General features: G+C 42.6%; 1 protein-coding gene across 26 annotated transcripts in view; it reads right to left on the bottom strand.

Moving 5' to 3' along the window:
- Window positions 1–2,321: 2,321 nt before the first annotated feature.
- add1 (adducin 1 (alpha)) overlaps window positions 2,322–24,179 on the bottom strand; it is a 41,236-nt gene continuing 19,378 nt past the window's right edge. For 3 of the 26 annotated variants that reach the window (XM_061799144.1, XM_061799149.1, XM_061799145.1), the window contains exons 11-17: window positions 18,466–18,561; window positions 18,296–18,388; window positions 14,270–14,356; window positions 12,362–12,518; window positions 11,351–11,485; window positions 9,052–9,141; window positions 2,322–3,572 (exon numbers count right to left, since the gene is read on the bottom strand). In XM_061799144.1, coding sequence (XP_061655128.1) covers window positions 3,289–3,572; window positions 9,052–9,141; window positions 11,351–11,485; window positions 12,362–12,518; window positions 14,270–14,356; window positions 18,296–18,388; window positions 18,466–18,561 — 942 coding nt within the window. In that variant the 3' untranslated portion in view covers window positions 2,322–3,288. Of the gene's footprint in view, window positions 3,573–4,854; window positions 4,909–5,464; window positions 5,481–7,309; window positions 7,348–9,051; window positions 9,142–11,350; window positions 11,486–12,361; window positions 12,519–14,269; window positions 14,357–18,295; window positions 18,389–18,465; window positions 18,562–24,179 lie in introns of those variants that run through there. The other 23 variants (XM_061799156.1, XM_061799166.1, XM_061799165.1 and 20 more) reach the window with 20 other exon arrangements.

Below are 24,179 nucleotides of genomic sequence, written 5' to 3'. Positions count from 1 at the left end.
TTCTCTAATATTAGCATGACTATGAGAGTCATTTTAATTTATTGTAATTTTATTAAAAGGTGCCCAAATACCATCTTTATTTCTATGGTAAAAGCAATAGAGCAAATACGTCCAGATTGTTTATTTTTATTTTTTAAACTATATTTTTTTGGGTGTGGTTTGGGGGGCATCCAGAAGTTCACCAGTAATGGCAAAGTGAATGTCTGATAACGCTAAAAAAAATAACTTCGTCAACTACTTTAAAAAAGGAATAAAAGAAAAAGCAAATGGTGACCTTTCAGGCTTCTTTTAAGAGGCGAGTCCATCCATCCATCCATTGTCTTCCGGTTATCGAGGTCGGGTCGCGGGGGCAGCAGCCTCAGCTGGGAAGCCCAGACTTCCCTCTCCCCAGCCACTTCCTCTAGCTCTTCCGAGGGGACCCCGAGGCGTTCCCAGGCAAGCCGAGAGACGTAGTCTCTCCAGCGTGTCCTGGGTCGTCCCCGGGGTCTCCTCCCGATGGGACGTGCCCGGAACACCTCACCAGGGAAGCATCCGGGAGGCATCCTAGAGAGATGCCCAAGCCACCTCATCTGGCTCTTCTCGATGTGGAGGAGCAGCGGCTCTACTCTGAGATCCTCCCAGATGACCGAGCTTCTCACCCTATCTCTAAGGGAGAGCCGGGACACCCTGCGGAGGAAATTCATTTCGGCCGCTTGTATACGGGATCTTGTTCTTTTGGTCACGACCCACAGCTCGTGACCATAGCTGAGGGTAGGAACGTAGATCGACCGGTAAATCGAGAGCTTCGCCTTTCGGCTTAGCTCCTTCTTTACCACAACGGATCGATACAAAGTCCGCATCACAGCAGACGCTGCACTGATCCGCCTGTCGATCTCCCGTTCCATTCTTCCCTCACTCGTGAACAAGATACTTGAACTCCTCCACTTGGGGCAGGATCTCATCCCCGACCCGGAGAGGGCACTCCACCCTTATCCGACTGAGGACCACGGTCTCAGATTTGGAGGTGCTCATTTTCATCCCAGCCACTTCACACTCGGCTGCGAACCGCTCCAGTGAGAGTTGGAGATTACGGCTTGGTGAAGCCAACAGAACCACATCATCTGCAGAAAGCAGAAATGCAGTTCTGAGGCCACCACACTGGACCCCCTCTACGCCTCGGCTGGGCCTAGAAATGCTGTCCATAAAAGTTATGAACAAAACCGGTGACAAAGGGCAGCCTTGGCGGAGTCCAACCCTCACCGGTAACGAGTCTGACTTACTGCCAGCAATGCGGACCAAACTCTGACTCCGGTTGTACGGGGACCGAACAGCCCGTATCAGGTGGTTCGGCACCCCCCACAGGACCCCCCGAGCGACACGGTCGAACGCCTTCTCCAAGTCTACAAAACACATGAAGACTGGTTGGGCGAACTCCCATGCACCCTTGAGGACCCTGCCGAGGGTGTAGAGCTGGTCCACTGTTTCACGGCTAGGACGAAAACTACACTGCTCCTCCTGAATCTGAGATTCGACTTCCTGACGGACCCTCCTCTCCAGCACCCCTGAATAGACCTTACCAGGGAGGCTGAGGAGCGTGATCCCCCTGTATTGGACCACATCCTCCGGTCCCCCTTCTTAAAAAGGGGGACCACCACCCCAGTCTGCCAATCCAGAGGCACTGTCCCCGATGTCCACCCGATATTGCAGCGGCGTGGCACCCAGGACAGCCCCACAACATCCAGATCCTTTAGGAACTCTGGGCGAATCTCATCCACCCTTGGGGCCTTGCTACCGAGGAGCTTTTTAACCAACTCGGTGAGCTCAACCCCAGAGATAGGAGAGCCCGCCTCAGAGAACCCAGACTCTTGCTTCCTCAAGGGAAGGCGTGTCGGTGGAATTGAGGAGGTCTTCGAAGTGTTCTCCCCACCGATTCACAACGTCCCGAGTCGAGGTCAGCAGCGCCCCATCCTTATGACTCTAAAAAGGGTGGGTACTCTGAACTGCTGTTTGGTGCATAGGCACAAACAACAGTCAGGACCCGTCCCTCCCACCCGAAGGCAGAGGGAGGCTATCCTCTCGTTCAGCGGGGTGAACCCCAACGTACAGGCACTGAGCGGTGGGGGCAATAAGTTGGAACTAGTCGGAACTTCTCAACCTCACACACCAGCTTGGGCTCCTTCCCTGCCAGAGAGGTGACATTCCACGTCCCGAGAGCCAGCTTCTGTAGCCGGACATCAGATCGCCAAAGTCCCCAGCTTCGGCCACCGCCCAGCTCACGCTGCACCCGACCCTTAGGGGCCAACCCACAGGTGGTGAGCCCATGGGAAGTAAGAGGCGAGTCATTTTACTTCAGTGTAGCTTTATTAAAAAGCCAATGAACACATTTACTGGTATTTGTATGGTACATAACCTTAAAAACAAATCCATCCAGACGGGTTTTAGTACCCCAGAAGTTTAGCTGTTATGGCAAAGAGGGAACGTCTGACTTATGTCCTTATAATCAAAAGCTTCAATTACATACAGCAATGAATTTTAATGAAGCAAATGCTAACAATGCTAATAACTAGCGTGGAAATGAGCAGGGAAGCAAACTGTCAGGAGTCAGTACGATATCTTTAAAGCGGGAGTCTTTTTTTTTCTTTTTTTAACAGCACATACATGACCTATAAAGCAAAAACATAAAATAGTTTGCTGAGTGTAGTTAAAGAACAAAACAAAGAAAAATATAGGATTCACAGTGCTCTCTCACAGCAAGCTAACTATGGATCTTCTACATCGTGCGACAAAATAAGACGTAATATTCAGAAAGTTGACCAAAAAAAAAATAATCAATGTTTGTCTTTGTACACATTCTTTCATAGCAAAGCAACCATTGGAAATGGGCCCATAACTGACACATTGTTAATTAGCTTGTATACGTTAGCCACGGCCGCTAAATTAGTCACTTTTTGCGATTTTACCATTGACACGAATTCTTTCTGAATTCACTTGATTTTGTTCTTAAAAGACACTTCATATTGTTATACAATCCCAATACATTCTTCTGGTTACAATATTTCACTTTGCTTCCACTGGGTGCTTCTTATTTGAAATGCATTTAAAAAAAAAATTTTTTTTAAAAGCCAGCAGAGTGGACAAAGACGGTGCATCATACGGTAAATAATGACTTTTTTTTAATTTTATTTTTAATTTTTTTTTTTTTTTTTACACTATACAAAATTGGCACGTGCTCAACGAAGATTAAAGGTTAAAAAGATAGCTAGGAGTGGTGTTAAAACAAAGGTGATAAAAGCATGAGGAAGGTTGTATTTAGGACTCTGGCTTCTTTTTGTTCTTCTTCAGGAAGGAAGGAGTGCGGAATTTCTTTTTCTTTTTGGAGGGGGACTTGCTGGGAGAGTCGTCGCCCTCTGCGTCAGCCACGGCGGGTTCCTCGCAGTCATCAACGAGTTCTGCACCGGCAGAGGCGGCGGGGATGCCGTCGGAGTCCTCGACAGGAAGTGCCGGTGCGTCGGAGTCAGGGGTTAAGTCGGGCAGGGTCTGTCTCAGGGTGGCGGCGTCGCTGTCGTCCTTAAACATAGACTCCGGCAAGGTCTCTAATGGGGGAGAGTAGAGACAGTTAATGACAAGGTGACACTGTTGAGCTCACACACTTCCACAACAACCAATCTGCGGGAAGGAATAAGCCCCTTTAACCCAAACCATAAAAATGCCAGCATTTTCCTCAAACGCAGTTCCAGCCATACGGCATCAACAAAATAAGAAGACAAAGTCCACCGTGCCTCTTTCTGCTTTCGGAGGTAGGTTTACAACGCCCTAAATAAACAATAAATGGAATGACTGAATAAATAAATAAATCAAAATTTTTGCCCAAGTCGCTGGCCTGTCTAAAAGGCACAGAGACAGAATGGGGGTGGCAAAGTCGACCTGGCAATTTTCCACCTTCAGAGGTAGCATTCAGTCATAACATACAGTAGGTGGGACTGTGCCTGTGCGTTTCCCCTTTCACACAGCCTGTAAAATGTGCCATTTTCTTCAGAGGTAGTAACCAAGACGTAACAAAGGTAGAACAGCATATTAGTGTGTAAATCCCCTTTCAAACTCCCTGAAAAAGCCATCATTTTCCACCTTTCTTCCGTGACACTCTTCTGGGTAAACAGCACCAACATGGAATGGGGACAAAGCGACTCAACAATTTTCCACCTTAGGGGCTAGTACCGGAGAATTACAGCACCTGTGTGTAAAGCCCCGTTCACAGTCACCGTACAAGCCCGTTTGTTTTCCATCTCTTTTCCGTGTCAATGTTCTGTGCAAAGAGCACAGACATGGAAATTTCATTGACATTTTCCAGATGGCATTTTTCTGCCTTTTTCCGTGTCGCTGTTCAGTTTAAACAGGAATGGTGGAACAAAGCCAACCTGAGAAACCCCTCTTTAACTCACCGCAAAGCCAAAGCAACACTACTTAGTATTCATTACACCTATGCCGGCATCAAAAAGCAAATACTGTATTTCCTCAAATAGTGGCATCCGCTCTATTAGATGCTGCTCTCCAATTGATCACTACACAAAGTGTTTTGTGCCCCATAACGTGGCCGGTAATTACCATTACTCCAAATGACACTGCCATGTTTTGCAGAAGAAATTTTTGTCTAGATGCACGCAGCCTACAGAGCAGACATGGCATATGTAAAGCTGACATTAGAGTTTAAAGAAAGTGCAGAAAAAAATTAAAGATGGCAAAGAAAAACCTGAAAGAAGCAGAGAAGGGAACGCTGTACCCTTGATAGAGGCCTGGTTTTCTGTACAGTTGAGTAAATGAAAAGGCTCAACCACTATATGAGGAAATCAGACTATTCTTTCCATTAATTAGTTTTACCTTTATGTAAACAGCAAAATCTTAACAAGTGCCATTCCTTTGATCATTTCCACCCTGTGTATATAGACAAAAAAAAATCTCTATTATATTCTGTTATAGACTATTCAGGTGCTTTCAAAGGTTTTAAGGAATGCAAAACCACACGAGTGAAGTCACAACACCACACAGCAACATTCTTAACCTCCTGAGACCGCAAGTGCTTAAAACTACTTGCGCTAGTAAAACAGAATTGATCGTAACAGTGTATCATCATCAAATTTCCCTTGACAGGAAGGAGTCACTTGGAAATGAAATATAGTATGATTAAAATGGTCTCAGGAGGATAGCTGAATCTGAAATGATGGTGCAGGTTTAAATGAAACAACCAGGAACCAAACAAGTGGTAACCAGTTGCATGAAGCTTGTGCAGCTACCAAAAGACACTAGTTTTGTGTTACTCTAATACTGCACGATTTCTCTCCGACAAATCACACCCATACACATATAACAAAGGTGCGACAGCTTTGGCCCTGGAGAAGCATTTCCAAGTGTGACAGCAAAAAAGCCAACAGCATGAAGCCCCCACCCCCACACACACACGCACGCACACTTAAATAGGGCACTTGTGTACCTGTTGAAGGAGACGTCTGTAATATAAACAATGAAAAACAATATTCAGGATTTCACCCGACCATTTTGAGAAGGAAAATGTTTTGTTGTTTCCCCCACCCCCCGACAGTGGGTCGTTGGCAGTGAGCGAGGTTAGCTGATAAAAGTGGGTGGTGACGGTTATTTCAGGAGAATCCGCAACTCTTTATTCAGATTACGCATAACATGCATGCCAGGCCAACAGCCGACGATATCACTTTCACACCAAAGCCAAATATCCCTAACTTTTTGTGAGTTTTTTCTGTGTAGACAATTGGACCTTTTTAAACAACCACCCCCCCCCCAAAAAAAAAAAACCCTGACTATTTTTAATGTTTAGGTTTGAGATGGGCAAACTAAATATTCCTATGATAGAGGAAATTAATCAATGGAGTGTTTAAAAAAAAATATTTTTAACATGATCACTCTGATTAGCCATGCCATAATCGACGACATAGGTAGGGTCAGTGTCTTGCTGAAATTCCAATAGCTGATGAAGTTATTGTTTCGACAGCAAACAAGTTGAGTGAATCAACAGTGCCTCTGCCAAGGAGTGCACTCCATTTTGTACTGAAATGCTTAAAACGTGATTAAGTTCTTCATGGACAATTAACATAAAAGTAATATTAGTCCTGCCTTTTTTCCTCTGAAAAAAACCCCCAACTTGAGTCATGTAATATAGTATAACCAGTATGACCTTAAATTTGTTCCGATTGCAAAATGCTGTAGTTGAACGAATCAATGCATCAGCTCATTGCAGTCAAGTAGTGCAGTCCACTTTGTACTCGTTTGCGTCAAGATGCTATTAATCAATCAATTCCATCAAATTGTGGTAATTAATCAATTGATTACAATGGTCAACAACAAAAAAAAAACTAGATTTTGTTTTAGCTGATTCAGGATCATTTTGATGCGCTGAATCCAAATATCACATTGGTTTTGCTCAATCAGGTCAACTTTTAGAACTATGCCTACTTTTTTTTTTATTTTATTTTTTAAACATTTTTGTTTACATGTACAGGTATTTTCTCTTCATATCAGGGGTTCTCAACCTGGGGGCGCAGCCCTTTGGGGGGGGGGGGGTTAAGTCCTTCCTTGTAAGAAGTGAAATACACTAACAGTTGGAAGGTTACTCACTTTTAATCAATGTCTACTATTCAATATAGTAAGCAAAGTTTATAACATTTGATTAATAAACAGTTAGAAAACGATTTCTTAAGTATCTCTTAAATGAGAAATATTAACAAGATTCAACCGACTGTCACAGAAATGAAATCGATTTATGAAGAAAATCTGTTTAAAAAAAACAAAAAAAAAAACAACGTAAAAACCTGCCCTGATCAAGTGAAATGAATGTCATTTTTTGATTCAGCGATGCAAAACTGTCCTAAATCAGTTGAAAAAAACAGACAACATACAATTTTGGTTGTAACCCAGTGTTATTTTTTCCATCCCTTGTGTAAATGGTGCTGCCTTTAAAAAGGTCCAATTTTACACCCGATTGAAAATGTTTGCATTTCAGGTCAAATGTGACAACATGTGAACGAACAGCCACACCTAAACCGTTTTTATTCGTCTTCAATTAAAAACAGTTTTGTGATGACTGATTTGAGTTGGGGGAGCTCTGAAATAAACCTCATCCACGTCCAGCAGGAACCAGAAGAGGCGTTGAAAGTCATGGAGTCATTAGTCCACATAGCACTAGCACTACAGCCATGCAGCAAGAGGAGCAGGATGCCGGAAGACAAGCATGAAGGTGGTTTGGCGGTGTGGGGGGGGAGAGGGGGGTGTCATAGGGGGCGGTGAGGGGAGGTGGAACTGTACGTACTTACTATGGTAACAGGTACTCTTTTGAATTTCCATCTCCTGATTGTAATCGCAGCCACAAAGAAGAAAAGAAGCACAAGTAGAAACGAATGTCTATGCAGATCAAACCACAGACACAGTGTTAAAATTAAAAAACAAACTTTGGGTGGTGTAAAAAAAACAAAAAAAACAAAAAAAAAAACAAAAAAAAGAATGGCGGCTCGCCATTCTTATTGGACCCCAACGAGATGGACGATGGAGGCGTAGGATCGAAGAGAAGACATGTTATAGAACAACAGTTCACGTCTTGGATTACACCTGACGTCAAAGCTGCAAACCATCTACCTCTGATCTTAACTTTGATTGGAGAATAACAAATTAATTATACAGTATCACTATGGATGCTGCGGTGAAATAGGTGTAATCCAACAGTAAAAAAGACCAAGAGGAAGGACATACTAATGTCTATATTGTAAAACCTAAACATGAACATTTAATTTAGATTTTTTTAAAACATTTTTTCCATGGGAAATAAAGGAAATCAGTTCCAAAGTTAAATTGTTGCATAAAACCTTTTTAGTAACGATTTTAGTTTTAATTGTCACACTAGTGTAAAAATAAGTGAAGCTACTAAAATTAAAAAAAAAATAATAATAATCCAATGATGAATGATGTACTGTGGTGAAAATAATAATTTGATCCTTTGCTGAATTTGTACTTTGTTCACTTACTGGAAATTATGGTCTATATTTTATTTATTGATTGTGGTGAGAGATACAACAGTTTTAAAAAAAGCTTTTATAAGAAACTAATGTAATGTAGTGCATTTTATCAAGTATTTAATCCCCAAGCTGTGACAAACAGCAAGTTAGTACGTACAGGAATTCTAAATCCAAGTTTCTTAGCTCCCACTTCAAAACGTAAATCTTACATTCCCTCAATTTGTTTTCTTTTGGGCTGAGGTCTCGAGACTGACTAGGCTCTTACCGTAATCAATAAATCACAAAAATTGGAGACAGGGAATTTCTTTGTAAGTAAGGAAACTTACAAATTCAGCAGGGGATCTAATACTCATTTCCCCACTGTACGCCGACGACGACTCTGTGACGTCATGCAAGTTGAAATCTGAAGGTTTTGGCTAACCTTCCCCCTTACAGAAGTGTAATCAAATTAACCTTAAGACACTGCAATGTTTCAGCTACTTACAAGGTATAAATTCTAATCACAGAAATTATAAAATACCTTTACCTTCCTTTCTTGTTCTTTTAGTTAGCAGCCATAAGGAAAATTGTGGGATTAAAAATAAAACATTTTTTTTTTTTGGGGGGGGCTTCTGAGCTCCAGACAGTAGTAAATGTACATTTGTTTAGTGATAAAGAGAGGGGAAAAAAACCAACCTAAGCTAGTGAGCAAATCTAGATGCTAACATAAGAACATGACATTTTACAATTACCGGAAAGCGTTTTTGTAAGTTTTAATCCCTTTTGTATTATTATTTTCATACTAATACTAATTAAGGTCTAATTTTAACTAACTAATTTCATACAAATTTTGCCTCTTGGCCTTTTATTACAGAAACACAGAACAATAGTAATGCAATTAAAATATTTAAACAGCCACACGGATGCATTAGGGACTCCACATTGCCCTCTGGAAGACTACCGGAGATGGCATCCATCCAGCCTGGAGGACTGGTGGAAACCCCATGTTTAAACCAAGCTGTGCCAGCCGGAGCCCCAGGAGGTATAAGAGGGCCAACCTTACCTTCCTCTGCTCTAACTGGAGTGCTGGGCGGCGTACAAGTGGCCTTTGGCTCTTTGGCCTCCTCCTCTTCCTCAGGTTCCGCTAGTTGCTCTTGACATGGGGAAAAGAAAGTAAGCAAATAATTTGACTTCCAGACAAACTAGAGAAGACTGAAAATTTAAGGCAAAAGGGCTTCATTCATTAAGTCTCCGTTGAAATCCACCATAGAAATGTCCCAAAAAGCCAAACAAATAGACACGTGGGCAAAATTCTTGGTAGAAAAAAAACTAGAAAAATAACACCAAACTAATAAAAGCAATAATAATAATAACGAAAATTTAGGCAGGAGGCACGGTGGGCGACTGGTTAGAGCGTCTGCCTAACAGTTCTGAGGACCGGGGTTCAATCCCCGGCCCCGCCTGTGTGGAGTTTGCATGTTCTCCCCCGTGCCTGGGTGGGTTTTTTCCGGGCACTCCAGTTTCCTCCCACATCCCAAAAACATGCGTGGTAGGTTAATTGACATCTCTAAATTGCCCGTAGGTGTGAATGTGAGTACAATGGTTGTTTGTTTAGATGTGCCCTGCGATTGGCTGGCGACCAGTTCAGGGTGTACCCCGCCTCCTGCCCGATGACAGCTGGGATGGGCTCCAGCACGCCTGCTACCCTAGTGAGAAGTGGGTCAGAAAATGGATGGATGGATGGATGGATAAAATTTAGGCAATGTAAATCAGGCATTGCTATATTTTTGTGGAGTGGATGAAATAAATGAACAAAAATAACAACAACAAAAAACAAAACTAATGAAACTGGCCTGGACAAGAATGTACAGTACTGGTAGCCTAACATTTTGTGTCAATCAAAATTTCGGACACTGGGGAAGACATTTCAAGCCAGAATGGCTTGAAATGATTGTATCCTGCCCAGATCCAGGACACCCTGTGCCGGTTGTAACAAAGCAGCCCCGGACCACAACAACGCCTCAAGACACCCTGTGGCAGATGAAGCAACGCAGCCCCAGACAGAATGTAACAGAGCCTTAAGACACCCTCCTCCATTTTCACTGTCATTTTAGCAATTTTCAACAGCCACATTTGACTCCTTTTCTTTTCCTTTAGGCTTGTCCCATTAGGGGTCGCCAGAGCACGTGTCCATATCAGTCCATCTTCTGCATCCTCCTCTCTCACACCAACTGCCCCCATGTCTTCCCTCACTACATCTATCAACCTTCTCTTTGGTATTCCTTGAGCTCTTTTGCCTCGCAACTCCATCCTCATCATCCTTCTACCAATATACTCAACTCTCTCTCGTCTAGATGTGTCCAAACCATCAAAGTCTGCTTTCTATAACTTTCTCTCCAAAACATCTCACCTTGGCTGTCTCTCTGATGAGCTCATTTCTAATCCTATCCAACCTGGTCACTCCAAGAGAGAACCTCAGCATCTTCATTTCTGCCACCTCCTGCTCTGCTTCCTGTTGTCTCTTCAGTGCCACTGTCTTATCATCTCATTTTACCAGTCTTTTAAACTTTGCCCTTCATCAGAGCAGAGATCTTCTGTAACATAACACACATTTACTTACATTTGATTATGAAAATGTAATTGCCCCTATTTTATGTTTTTATTAAGGACAAATGGGGGTTTCGCTATTCCCCCTACAGGCTTTCTGACATCTGACTTCCCAATGCCTTGATAGTCTTGACATTTCATTGCACCCTGCACAGATTGAACACCCCTTAGGCTGGATTAAGCGAAGCAGCCCAAGAACATAAACCAGTCTCAAGACACCCTGATCCAGGTGTAAATATTTTAGTGTCAAAAAGAAAATGTTTCCCCTATTTTATGTTTTCATTTAGTAGTGACACCACTAGGAAGAATGGGTTCTTGCTACTCCAAACCCCAACCAACCCCTACAGGTTTATAATTGAATCTATACATAGATACAGATTCTTTAAGGAAGGGTACCAACGATTTTGTCCACGTGTGTAAATTTCAATTAGTTTCAATGGTGCAAGAGAGAGTGGCTACCAACAGATATTGATCCGGGAAGGGTTAGCAGGAAGAAACATTGATCCAGTCCAAATATGGGCTGTTCTGATTGGATAGGTTAATCACAGCACACCACAGCAAAAGGCATGTTTGGATGCAAGGAACGAGCACCCGGACATCCTCGGCTCCTCGTTCAAATTTTCGGGCTTCTCGGATGCCTTTGACATCAGAGTGAGGTGATTGGGGGCAGGGAGGGGAGCAGCAGACTCTGAACCCGCCCAGCGAGGGGAGCGAGGACAGGGCAGGGATGATCGCCTCCGCTTCACCTAATATACCTTCAGCCTGATTCGCCTCCAGCGGCTCCTTGCTGAGGGCTCGCAGCACGGCGCAGTGGAACTCCTTATGGGGGGAGTCCGGTTGGACGGCATCGGTGAGGCCGAGGGTCGAGGGGCCCTGCCCGGATGCTGTTCCTGTGCCGGTTGCAGAGGGCACAGGAGTGGATTCGGGTGCTTGAACAGTCGCTACACTTTCCAGCTCAGAGGAGAGTGGTGCATGTGTAGGTGGAGAAACATCATTACCCACTATTCCAGATACAACATAATGGATCTTCAGAAATGGAACGATCCAGTATGACCTTAAATTGGTTCCGATTGCAAAACGTCATAAAAAGTCGAAATAGTGCAGAGGAAGTGCAAAGAGCCTTGTCTTGCAGAGTTCCCTGCACAGTATTAAAGATAATCTTACAATATGTGGAGACCGTGTCTTTAGCTGCGACCTTTGGTCGCTCCACAATGTGTGTGCATTTTATTTGTTCCACTAAATCTGGTGCGCTTTTCGCAGTTAACGTTACTAGTAACGTCATTAAAAAAAAATGGTTTGTCCAATCCGCATATGGAGTTCAGTAAATAAACACCCAAAGCCACTATTTGCTACATAAGTAACGTGCAAAACCTTACTTTTGATTAGTAACTTTACATGCCAGGTTCCTTTTTTTTTTTGCCATATTATCATCATTAAAATTGTACTTTTAGGCATAACTGATATTCAAAGGCTATATACCGAAAAATGTCTTTTTTCTCATTTTGACCATATTTGCCCAGAAATTCAGTTACAATTCCATGTTGACCATTTCAATCCTTATCCTAGAACTTTTACAAGTGTGCCCATTCCTTGAAGAGTTCAAACTCCAAAACACAATGTAATGTTTTCTCTATTCCAACACAACGGTCCTAAACTGCATGGAAGATGGTCCAATCGGATTAATCTGAGGTCATCCCCGATGATACTCACAGCCACTAGGAGAGCATATTTGCACAATATCCATAGGGATTGTTGTAGCTATTTACCTTCGGGTCCTTTTTGCTTCAGCTCTACTTCCCGGCGATACTCGTCCAGCTCTTGGTCGGTGAGCTTGTTGAACGGGTTTGGCCCCTGCTTGCTTACGATCACCTTGGGCTGGTACTCCTTCTCGATGATTGCCTTGGATGCGGTCACCAGCTCCCCCTTTGGGACGAAGGCAAGAAGGGAAGGAGAGAGAGAGAGAGAGAAAAAAGACGACCTGAAATTTTACATTTACATTCATTTTCGACATTCAAATATTTTTCTTGACCAACCAGAATAGGACAGATTTGACGTAATTTAACAATTTTCATCAGACCATGAGACAATGGCGGGAAAATAATGTCCTAAAATCTCCAGTAAGATCACGGCATTCTATGCATCCCATCAGACCTTTCAGATGTCCATACGCTGCTCACAGCCACTGGGGTCATATTTTTTGGCAACTGCTGTGATTGACTGTGATGTACAAACCAGCATTATATTCGGCAATTTCTTCTCAACATTTGCATTGAGCATCTCGTTTCCCTTCAAGAAAACAGTCTTCAAAAATCCCCTTTTTACACTCCACCTAAAAGCCAGCATTTTCCACCTTCTTGCTGAAAACCACCTGGCAATTTTCCACTTTCAGGGACAGTATCAGAGACCTATTAGGAGGTGGGACGACTCGGCGTAAAGCCCCTTTTAAACTATTGTAAAACAAGGCATTCTCCCGCCATTTTCCTGTATCACTTTTCTTTGCTCCACGTTTCCGTATACAAATAGCTGACATGGAAAGGAGGATGGAGTCAAGCTGGCAATTTTTTGCCTTCTGAAATGGGATCAAATTTGTAATAGAGGTAGGATATCACCTGGGTGTAAAGCCCCTTTCAAATCCCTTGTAAACGCTGACATTTTCCAGCAGCTCTGTATGACACGGAATGGGGGTGGAGGACAAAGTCGACTCTTTCCAACTTCTGAGGAAGTAAGTATCTGTATCAAGCTGTATAGAGATGTACGGCAACTGGCTGCAGAGCGTGATTTACACTGCCTGTGAAGATAGCATTCTTCCCTTACACTGTTCTGTATAAATAGTTGCCTTTCGATGTAGAATTGTTATTCTTTTATACCTTTTTTGAAAGTAGCGAGTACAATACAAAATGATGCTACAAAAAGTGGACTGGCAATTTTCTGCCTTCTGAGGTAATGTATGAGCTGTAACAGAAGCGCGTGTGTGTGTGTGAGTGAAGGAATTCTGCAATGGTAAGACCAGGGTGTGATGTTAAACACTGGACACTCACAGTGTCCTCCCGTCCTGGCATGTTGAAAGCAATTGTCGCCAGTATTTTATACATGATACTAGATCAGTGATTCCCAACCTTTGTTGACTTTATTTAGTCACATATTTTACCTTCCAAAAATCTCACAGCACACCACCAAACAAAAATGTCACAAAAATGTCGTGGAGACACACGTCAATTATATACTAGAGCATTTATTTGTTCTGTTTGTAACTATACGTCGCTGGCATAGATCGATGAACAGAAATAGAGTATTTGTTGTAAATGAAGAATTTTCTGACCACTTAAGTGAAATTTGATCATTTTCCATGGCACACCTGAAGAGCTCTCACGGCACACTGGTTGGGAATCAATGCACTAGATGCTGACGCCATATGATTGGCATAATGTGGGATTCTTTGTTGCTGTGTAAAAGCGCATACTGGTGCAGACATATTTTACTTTGCTGGGTTCTGTGTAAAACACAAAGGTGGATAAAATGCTGCAATTTTGCAGAAACTCTGTATAAATAAGGCAGAAGTCTTTCCTGCACAAAGCATAGCCTCCTTAATACAGATCATACAAACATGGCTACAGACTTTCCGGAGGGAGACGATGTACTGTAGGTAACAGATTAGTGACTGGAGCTGCAAATACCTTTCTAATAGATCTAGCAGGACTATAGGACCCCTCGGAGGCATCGAGGCCGTCAATAGTGTCTGTACAGTCAGACAGAGGGGCGTCCTGCAATAGTAAACCCAGTGAGGGTGGAAGGAGGTAGGAGGGGCAGGAGACTCATGTTAGCAGCCAGGAATCTTAATACATGCATGCAAAGGCGTAAAGGTTTTGCACAAGCAGCATCATTGCAGAATTCCCTTTAACATACCCAACCCCCCAAACGCCCACCCAACCCGCTAAATTTCCTCATATAGTGGCCAGGGGTGTATATTTACTGAACTGCAGAGTACCCTCCAGGTATCAGGGGCATTCATTAGTAAAGGCCTTCTTGTTTAAATGCCTTTTTTCTCACCCCACAAAGAACACTTCAGTCAAACAACAAATATCTATATACTAAATATACAATATAATACCGTCACTTTCCTAAAATAATGGTTTAAATTTGAAATGTTTTTGCCTGAATCACCTCATGCTAAAATCATCTCCACCCTCAGTTGAACAGATCATGCAAATTTCTCTTATCCTGTTCATGGCCACGGGGAGCTGAAGCCTATCCCAACTGTAGTCCACACCCTGGACTGCTCGTCAGTCAGTTGCAGGGCACATATAGAAACAGACAACCATTCACATCACTACTAAGCAGGAACTGAGCCCACATTCCCTGCACCAAAGTCAAGCGAATGCAGCACTACACCATCACTGACCTAAATTATAAATATATTTCTTTTTGTTTTCTGAAAAAAATATGAAAATGTGACTGAGCCTAGCATTTTAGGAAGGTGACGTGAAGCATTTTCTGCCTCCGTGAGGGTAGATTAGTGCCATGTTTCTACTCGGTCATGTTTGTCCCACATGAAATAAACCCACTCTCTCTTTCACCTCAACCGTAAACTTTAACTTTACAGATACCACGTCAGCTGTGCAGGCGGTGCGCATGTAGTGCTTAAGACGTCTGTCTACAGCGACCAATGTTTCTACAGGAAGTCCTCGATTTACGAACGAGTTCCGTTCCTACGCTGGCGACGTAACACGAATTTCCGCGCAAGTCGGATTTCACCGCTAAAGTCGAAATTTACGGCGAAATACTTCTGTTACGGGTATTGTCCCACGTGATTGTGGCAGCAAGCTCAGTGTGTGTGGGCATGTGCGTCGATGCGTGAGTGAGACGGGACTGTGAAGGAGGAAGGAGTGTGCGCCGGTGCGAGTGTGTACAGTAGCAAGTGTAGTGACGGCGACCGGGGAAGAGTAGCGATTAGCGGAGGACCCGTTGACGTTGAATGTGCAGAGGTGCTAATTAAGTCATTAAAGCAGCAAATCGGTGCTTCGTGCCTTTATTGTTGCCGCTACCCAGCTCAGCAGTGCAACGAGAGAAGGAAGTTAACCCCTGCGTCTCCCGACCACGGTCAGGTGACCGTAGCAGGAAAGGTTAACACTTCGTATAAAGAAACTAAAATACATTAAAATAAAAAAATAAGATGCTGTACTTACCATTACTGCTGAGAGTGTGAAAAAAGGAGGGCGAAAAAGCCAAAGATACTCCCGCCGCACAAACACAGACAAGCACTATGCACGAGCTAAGCAGAAACACTATGGTGCTGGGACAAAATGGCAGACGAGGCAGGGGCGTCGTAAAGTCCAAACGTCGTAGGTCGAGTACGTCGTAACTCGAGGACTATTAGAAAAGGTTGTTAACAGCCGCTACCTGTTATTTTATTCCAGAGTGGTGAAAAGAAAGCGTCGATTTGAGATGACGTGTTGATTAATGCGGAGGCCACTATTTAAGGAAAATATGGGACTGAATTTGTTGGAAGCCCCGAGTTGGCGATTTGGTGACACTATTTGATAGGAGTGATGATTAATTTAATTCCACCTCTGTATTCACTCAAGCAAGCATGCAGAAAAGCTCCATACGCATGCAAAGTCAAGCAGGATCATGCGTCAGTACAAGGCAGCATCCGGTCTTATGAAAGTCACTTTTAACATTAATATACTCAAATATATACAGTAGCAGCTCTGTACAGTTCCCTCACATCTTGCTCTTGCTAATTTCCTGGAAGCGTAAAAACTACCGGACATACGGCGGCAACACATGCACTAAAATCCTACAAGAAGTCACAATTTTAGTTTTGCTCAGCATTCCATGAAGCCTGCCAAAGCTTACCCAAAAATAAATACAATTCTGATATAATAATACAATGCACAATGTTCATTCATTGCGGCTTTGGTATTGGGGGCTGCCGACCTGGAAAGAATATATTAGAGCCTCATTTCCACCAAGGAACTACCAATTTCTTTGTGCTTTTGTTGCTAAATTTACGGGTACAAAAAAATAAATAAATCAATACATCAATAAACACAAAATAAAATCGCAGACCAGTTTTGGCACCTTTCCCCCATGTGTACCGACCACAGTGGTACATACTTTAAAAGGTGGAGCTACACAACACAGCAGTCGATTGATTGGTTGGCACAGAAGAAGAAATCCTACAGAACACTAAAAATAGTTTTTCCTCCATTCTTACCTCCGACAAGCAGAAATCGTGAAATCTAGGAGGTAGGGCTGCACAATTAATCACATTTTAATCGTGATCGCAATTTTGGCTGTTACAATTAAATGGGCCTGATCGTCTGTGATTTTCTTACATTTAAAAGAAGGGCACGACTGCATATGAAGAGTGCTTCATTTGCAGCAGTGCCCCCAACCTAGTCAGCCAGCCACCAGGAGACGAACGTATGGTTAAGGCTTCATTAAGGGCCACCGCGCTCTGTGGCCAACTTCAAAATAAAAGCTTAAAATGGCATTCATGTACAATGTAGTAATATATTTATTTTGAAGTTGGCCCTCTCAGCACGTTGGCAGAGAGGCAGCATGTCACGGTAAGACACTGTTAACAATCGTTGTAGCAGCTGCCTTGACTTCAACTTTTCGGCTGGCCTGACCGCAGTTAAAAAAAAAAAAAAACAACAACAAAAAACGCCAGAAGTAAATAAGACAGCGAAATCACAACTGTTGAGCTCTTTGCAACTTGTGACTGCACGACTGACCAATCAAGCAGAACAATGCAGACATACCCTTCCCTGACAATTCACTATATTGATGTGGATTTTCAAATCAAAAGTCGGTGCTTACAGCCTAATGTTATTGTGTTTTATGCATTAACTGCATTTGCTTCCATTAAGTTGCAATTCATGATTGCATTTTGTAATAGCATATTTATTCAGTTAGCCCTTGGTAAAGAAGAATGTTTTTGGGGTACATATATATTTTTATTATCATCTATCATTTATTCTCATTTAAAAATTCATTGAGTACTAAAAACTGTTAGATATTGTTTGTTGAAACAGTGAACATTTTCACTGGCTTTTCCCAAACGAAGAGTAATCGTGACTCAATCGTGATTATAATATTGATCGAAATAATTGCAATTATTATTTTGGCCATAATCGTGCAGCCCTAGTAGGAGGGAATGTTTACGTAACAGAATCCATGAAATGATTACATATTGGTGCACATTTTGATTAAGGTTCACATGGGGGAATTTATTTTCTCTTCTTGTTGTTACAGACCTCTTGCACTGGGGCAAAGAGGGTGGCGGCAACCCACCAAATGAAGCTGTGGTAACAAAAGATCGTGCAGTGGTGCAGTTTGCAGCAATTTTGTAATGTGCATTATCGCCATCTACAGGACTGGAGTGGAACTGGGAATCAGATGGGTATGTTTGGCCTCCGAGGTCTGTCCATGCTACACCTTCCTCTTCATTGCCAGGTTGATCTCAAGTTAATTACATTCTGCCTACTTGTTGGAAATGTGGCTTTACTATATAAACTGTATATGATAATATTGTATCTTTTTTTTATGTAAACCATCAATCCATTCATCCATTTTCTGAGCCGCTTATCTTCACAAGGGTTAATGTAAACCAATTGAGATTAATTAAATAATGAAATACAAGCCAATATTCTTCTCCAGGTCAGGACAGAAGGGACATTCATTGCAGAACCGACCTGCTGAAAGTTGCGCTCCACCACTGAGCCAGCGCACAGAACCTGAGACTGAGGTCCCGCAGTCTTAATGTCCTGCAGATTCTGCTCACGGATCTACAAAGACACAGACATAAAAAGAATGGATATAAAAATGAACATGATCAGGAATGAGCAGCAACAGACAGGGCTACCTTATTCCTCATTTCCTGCACTTCTTTGGGATTGGTGTTCAATGGGATGAACTGATTGGCCACGGCGGCCTGTCGCAAACCGTCTTCTTTAGTCCACTGTGAACGCCACACAACGACAACAGAGTCAAAACAAAAGAGAAGCAGAACACAACCAAACTGAAATAATACACAAACTTTTTTTATGCAGGCTTCACAATAAAAAGAATCATGCTCAAATGATAAAGGAGAAAAATGGGTTAACACGAAAAAATTATTTGAATGAAGTGAGTCAATGATGAAAAAAATATTTTGTTCTGATCAATCCCTAGCATTAGCCACTAGTGGAATTTAATTCAAACATTGTCAGTGAACACCGTATATCCTCAAATAGTGGCCTCCAATCTATTAGACAGTGCCACAATTAATTGCCAGAGCAACATAAATAAATAAACGCTGCAACTCAATAATGCCTCTTTTGCAGGTCTAATTATTTACTATGACTGATACCATGAGTCACAATAGAAACCAATTTGTGTTGGTCAGCATGGAATAAATCAACTCCCTCTTTAAACGCCACCATAAAGGATAGTTTTACAGATGCCACGGCAGCTCTGCAGGCAGTGCATGTTGTAATAAAGACATATACTGTGATACATGGCGATATCAGACGTCACTGTAAATAAAGGTAGTAACACCACCACGAGTCAAAATAGACACCTTTGGCAGAACGCACACCACCTACAGAGGAGACGTGGCATATGGAAGGCTGACATTTACGAAGGAGTTTAAAGCAAAAGTCCTGCTAAAACGGCTGAAAACAGGTAATATTATTGAATCTTACGATAAAATGAATTTGTATAAATAAAGGCCTGCCCCTAAAAATCGATGCTGCACCCCTAGAGAACATATGGAACCTTCTGCAATTGAGTAAATAAAGGCCCACAGACAATGTGAGGAAGTAAGGGGCACAGTTAGGTTGCTCTGGCATCGCAAAGTTTAAAGGACAAAAAAGAAAAAAGAAAAGACAACTAATTGATCCAACACGTTTGCATGGTGAGCTGTTAGGTGACCTTATATTGACCTAAGATGAATTGATACTCATAAGATGCAACAAGCTGTCTTTGGCCCGAAATCCATCCATCCATTTTCTTTACCGCTTATCCTCACTAGGGTCGCGGGCTGCTGGAGCCTATCTCAGCTATCTTCGGGCGGGAGGCTGAGTACACCCTGAAGCGGTCGCCAGCCAATTGCAGGGCACATAGAGACAAACAACCATTCGCACTCACATTCACACCTACGGGCAATTTAGAGTCTTCAATCAACCTACCACGCATGTATTTGGGATGTGGGAGGAAACCTGAGTGCCCGGAGAAAACCCACCCAGGCACGGGGAGAACATCCAAACTCCACACAGGTGGGGCCGGGATTTGAACCCCGATCCCCAGAACTGTGAGGCAGATGTGCTAACCAGTCGACCACTGTGCCAGCTGGCCCTAAATCATCATTGATATTTTGAATAAAACAGAAACTCATAAAAGAAGATGGTGAGGTGTTAACATCCCAGGATGAGGATGAAGCATAAAGAAAAGAGAGGGATGGGTTGAGGAGCGCGTGGGAGACGATGACGCTTACGAAGCGAGGAGGGTGGGCAGTGAGGGGTGAGCTGGCATCACCAAAGTCCTTTTCAAGGCTGATTAGACAACAACATCAACAACAACATGGACAACAGATAAGAAGAGAGAACACCCCCGTTTTGGAAGTGAAGTTACCATATTTCCTCAAATAGCCCCTTGAATAGACGGCACATTGCAATTAGCTCCCATCCACACGAAAAATTAACCCTTCCCTTTTCCCAACAGAAATTACCTCAGTTGGTACGACATTTAAGAATTAACTGTTGAGCCCCTTTGAACTCTGTTGCTAGCCAAAACAGCACACCTCAACAGTCCAAGATGAATTAAAATGTGCCGTCTTAGCTCATGTTGTTCCCTGTGCTGCATTAAAGTTGAAATATTACGTTTCACCATCTTGCATTTATTTTGAAATTTTAACGTCAACTATTTTTGCGTTGTCATTTTACTGTTTCAGCTTTTCATTTGTCCTGCTTTCGCACTGGGATTTAATATTGATATTTTCATTTAATCTTGTTATTAATCATTAAAGTGGAACCTCTGGTTAAGTTCTTAATTTAACCTCGTTTCCAACCTGAAACGTTTGCAAATTGAGGTGTTGTTTCCCACTGAAGTAAATGGAAATGCAAATAATCCATTACAGCTTCTCTAAGTTTTATTTACATTATTTTTACTGGTGTGTGTGGTTATAAAATACAGTAGAATATCGAAATAGGTGAAAACACACTTGGCCTTTACAGTACATTCACATTCTGGCCCAAAATGGTCGGCACGTCCCATAATGCAATGCGGCTTTCTCACTGCACTGTAGGAAAGCAGAATTGCAATGTGGGCTACCGGTTTCTATGGTGAATGTAAACAATGCTGTCAGTACCGCACACAAGACCGCATGTTAAAAATGTAAGAGATGGTTGGGAATTTAGGGGCAGACTTTAGCCTTTTGTGGCCCCAATTGCTAGCTGGGACAGATGCTTCCCTCTTGAGCCTGCTAGCTAGCTATCACTGGCTACCGGAAGGAGCGCTGTGGACTTCTCACCGTCCCCAGGTTCATTCACCGAGGATCAAGGTTTGTTTTTCCACTTGTCTTTTTATTTGTGTGCACCTTTGTTTTATGCTTGGATCAGACTACAAGACAAATTTGGTCTTTCACGGTGTCAAGACTATTGCCATAAAATCTTGAGGTATCTCAGTCAGACAGTGGAAACACTACACGACACCGTATTCAGTCTTTTGAGATCGCTATGCTATATCTTGTCAAAATAAACACTGTCGGAGAGGCAGAACCAGAAAACGTGTCAACGGTCAACGCGACCGGATATACCCCTTAACATGGCGACGACAACAACGGATCGTGCCAATGTATTGTGTGGCATGAAGAGTCTTTGGGTGTTGAAAAAAGGCTAGACAAATCTGATTTATTCGTATTACAATAGTGCAGATAGTAGAGTTTGCCAATCCAAACTATACAGTGGGATCACAAACAACATCCTCATGTTTCACGACGACTTCCTTTTTCTCCCAATAGTAATTAGCTTCCTAATAACACTATCGCTAGCAGTTACACTTTTCTTAAGTGCCTTTCTGCGGGCTAATTAGCGCAAATGAAATCAAACCTAGTCGCATTGCACGCAGCAAAATGCCAATGATGGTTATCCAGCGCTAGAAAAGAACAACTGATCCTTCCACGTCCATGCCAGGATAGTTTACAAATCGAAGAGTGCCTAAATGGAGGTAGCCTTTCCTTCAGATTTTGTGCATGACCCAATTTGTTCATAAACCAGATGATTTGTAAGCAGAGGTTCTACTGTATTTCTTTGCCTCTGTAAAGCACTATGGATTTGCCTTGTGTAGGAGTGTTGTTGTAAAGCACAATTAACCTGCCTTGCTCCACAAGTTGTGTGCATCAATGTACTATGCTTATTATTTGTGCCACTCAGTTTGCCTTGGTTCTTTCCGTTTGGCTGCATGTCTCCAAAATACCTTTTACCTTTTATTATTATTTGCACAAATAAAGGCCTGCCCCCCCAATAGTCGTCTCCTCCCATCTGGTGTTGCGTGAATAAACATCCCCGACCAACAGCACTATTTGCGGAAATACGGCATTTGTAGAAGTAGCCCCACAACCCTCTTTGTGTAAAAACCTGGTAATGCTCAGCAGGATTTTAATAAAACTGAATCAGCTTCAATACAAAAGAGAAGAATGAGCAGCAGGTGAAAAATCCAGCTTTCATGCAAGAGTTCTTTCTTATTAAAAATTGTGGCTGCAGGAAGCTCATGACTTTTTAAAACCGTATTGGTGCTGAATGAGGAAGGAAGGGTTGGAAGCTGGGTTGAGCGTGAAGATGGACGGATGGATGTAAACGATATATATACTCACTGAGGAAGAGCCTCACAACACAACATCTCCTACTTTTCCAACAGGAGATAATTCATTTTTATAAAGTTAGGTCAAATTAGTGTTTTTTTCCTCCCCCTTGCTGCCAATCATGCAGGTTTAAAGAAAATGATAAACTTAAGAAGCAACAGCAGTTTACTTTTTAAGAAATGGCAAATAATAAATTCCAACTGCTTATTCTAAAAAAGGGCATTCAGCCCGTTTTAAGTATGCAAGCAATTTACTTTTTGAGCTTAGTAAACATATCTTTTAACTTAGTATACAAATATATATATATATATATTTTTTTAAAAGGTGTATAGCAAAGCGGTGAGCACCCCCTGCTGCTCCCTCCTCTGGGAAAAACATCCTCAACATACAAAAACAACAACAACTAAAACAATACATTTCACTACCCACACATGCAATGGGCCATGCGGTGAGGCAGCTGGTCGGCCATTGTGACGCATTCAAGGACCGTACGGGGAACAATAAGGGTCCTCGCTAAGCTACAAAATGATTGAAGTAAGCTAGAAAGGTCCTTTTAAAAATAACTGTACACATGCATCAATACTAGGGATGACCTTTTTATATTGTATTTAACTCAGTCCCTGCCAATGCCGTCTAAAGACGTCAAAGGAGTTTTTTAACGGGGGGTGGGTGCGGGAGGGTCTTGTGCAGTTTATATGTGATCGTCAAGCCTCTGGATAACTGCAATGAGGAATGGCACCCTGTAGAGGGCAATAATGCCTTGAGCTGAACGTCCCTCCCTCAGAGGAGGAAGAGGAAGGAGAAGGATGGGGCGGCCCGGCGGGGTACAAGAGACATGAGAGAAGGCAAACATATTGGCAGAAAAGAGAAAAGACAAAATGGAAAAAAATCTAACAAAAAAGCTTTCGGTACTACAAATATATTGCGCCAAGGCAAGAAAAATATTCCTGCGACCGACAGGAATGACGCCTGAGATCACGCGGGGGAATAAAGCATGACGTGCCGAGTCAGAATGACGCTCCGAGCGATCGCTTTGTTGCAAAGCGATCGTGCAAAATGCCGGCCCATACCTATGGCGAGATCCTCCCAGCCGCTTGCCAGCTGATAGTCTCTCGACCAGGATTTGAGTAAATTGGATCCGGAATCGTGATGAGTGAACTCCGTCTGGATAGCCAGCCGAACATCATCTCGAGCTTCCTCCGACGAAGTACGACGAAGACGAAGGTAACGCGTTTGCAGCTTGCGTTAACTTCATTTAGCGAGCAAACACGCTCCTTCAATCCTTGTGATATAAAAATATAATTTAGTCCCACTAGTTCACATTACAATGTAACATCTGTTGCCAGTACTGATATGAATTTTACATTTTGTCCAACTTGCAGGAATTCAACACCCTCGAGTCGAACGTCTTTTACGATTGCGACGAAGAAAAGAAAAAAGAAAATGTTTTTTTTTACCCTTGCAAAACACGTCATCAATAAAACGTATTCTCTAGTATTGGTATGTATTTTTCAAAACTTACAGGTTATGCATCCAGCAGACGTTCGACCCCCATTCCAGTACGCAGTGCAGACAAAAAAGGTAATTGAAAGCTTTTTCCCCCTCCACGTCCCACATCACTAATTTCAACAATGTATTTTTTAGTAATAGTTATGTTTCTAAACTGCACAGGTTGTGCTTCTAGGAGAAGTAGGCACTGGTTTCAAGGACAATGACAACCACATAAAATCCCATTCACC

This window comes from Phyllopteryx taeniolatus, chromosome 15 (assembly GCF_024500385.1).
Source record: "Phyllopteryx taeniolatus isolate TA_2022b chromosome 15, UOR_Ptae_1.2, whole genome shotgun sequence".
Lineage (NCBI taxonomy): Eukaryota > Metazoa > Chordata > Actinopteri > Syngnathiformes > Syngnathidae > Phyllopteryx > Phyllopteryx taeniolatus.
The sequence above is the reverse complement of the archived record's forward strand: the minus strand, read 5'-3'. Positions and strand labels throughout refer to the sequence as shown.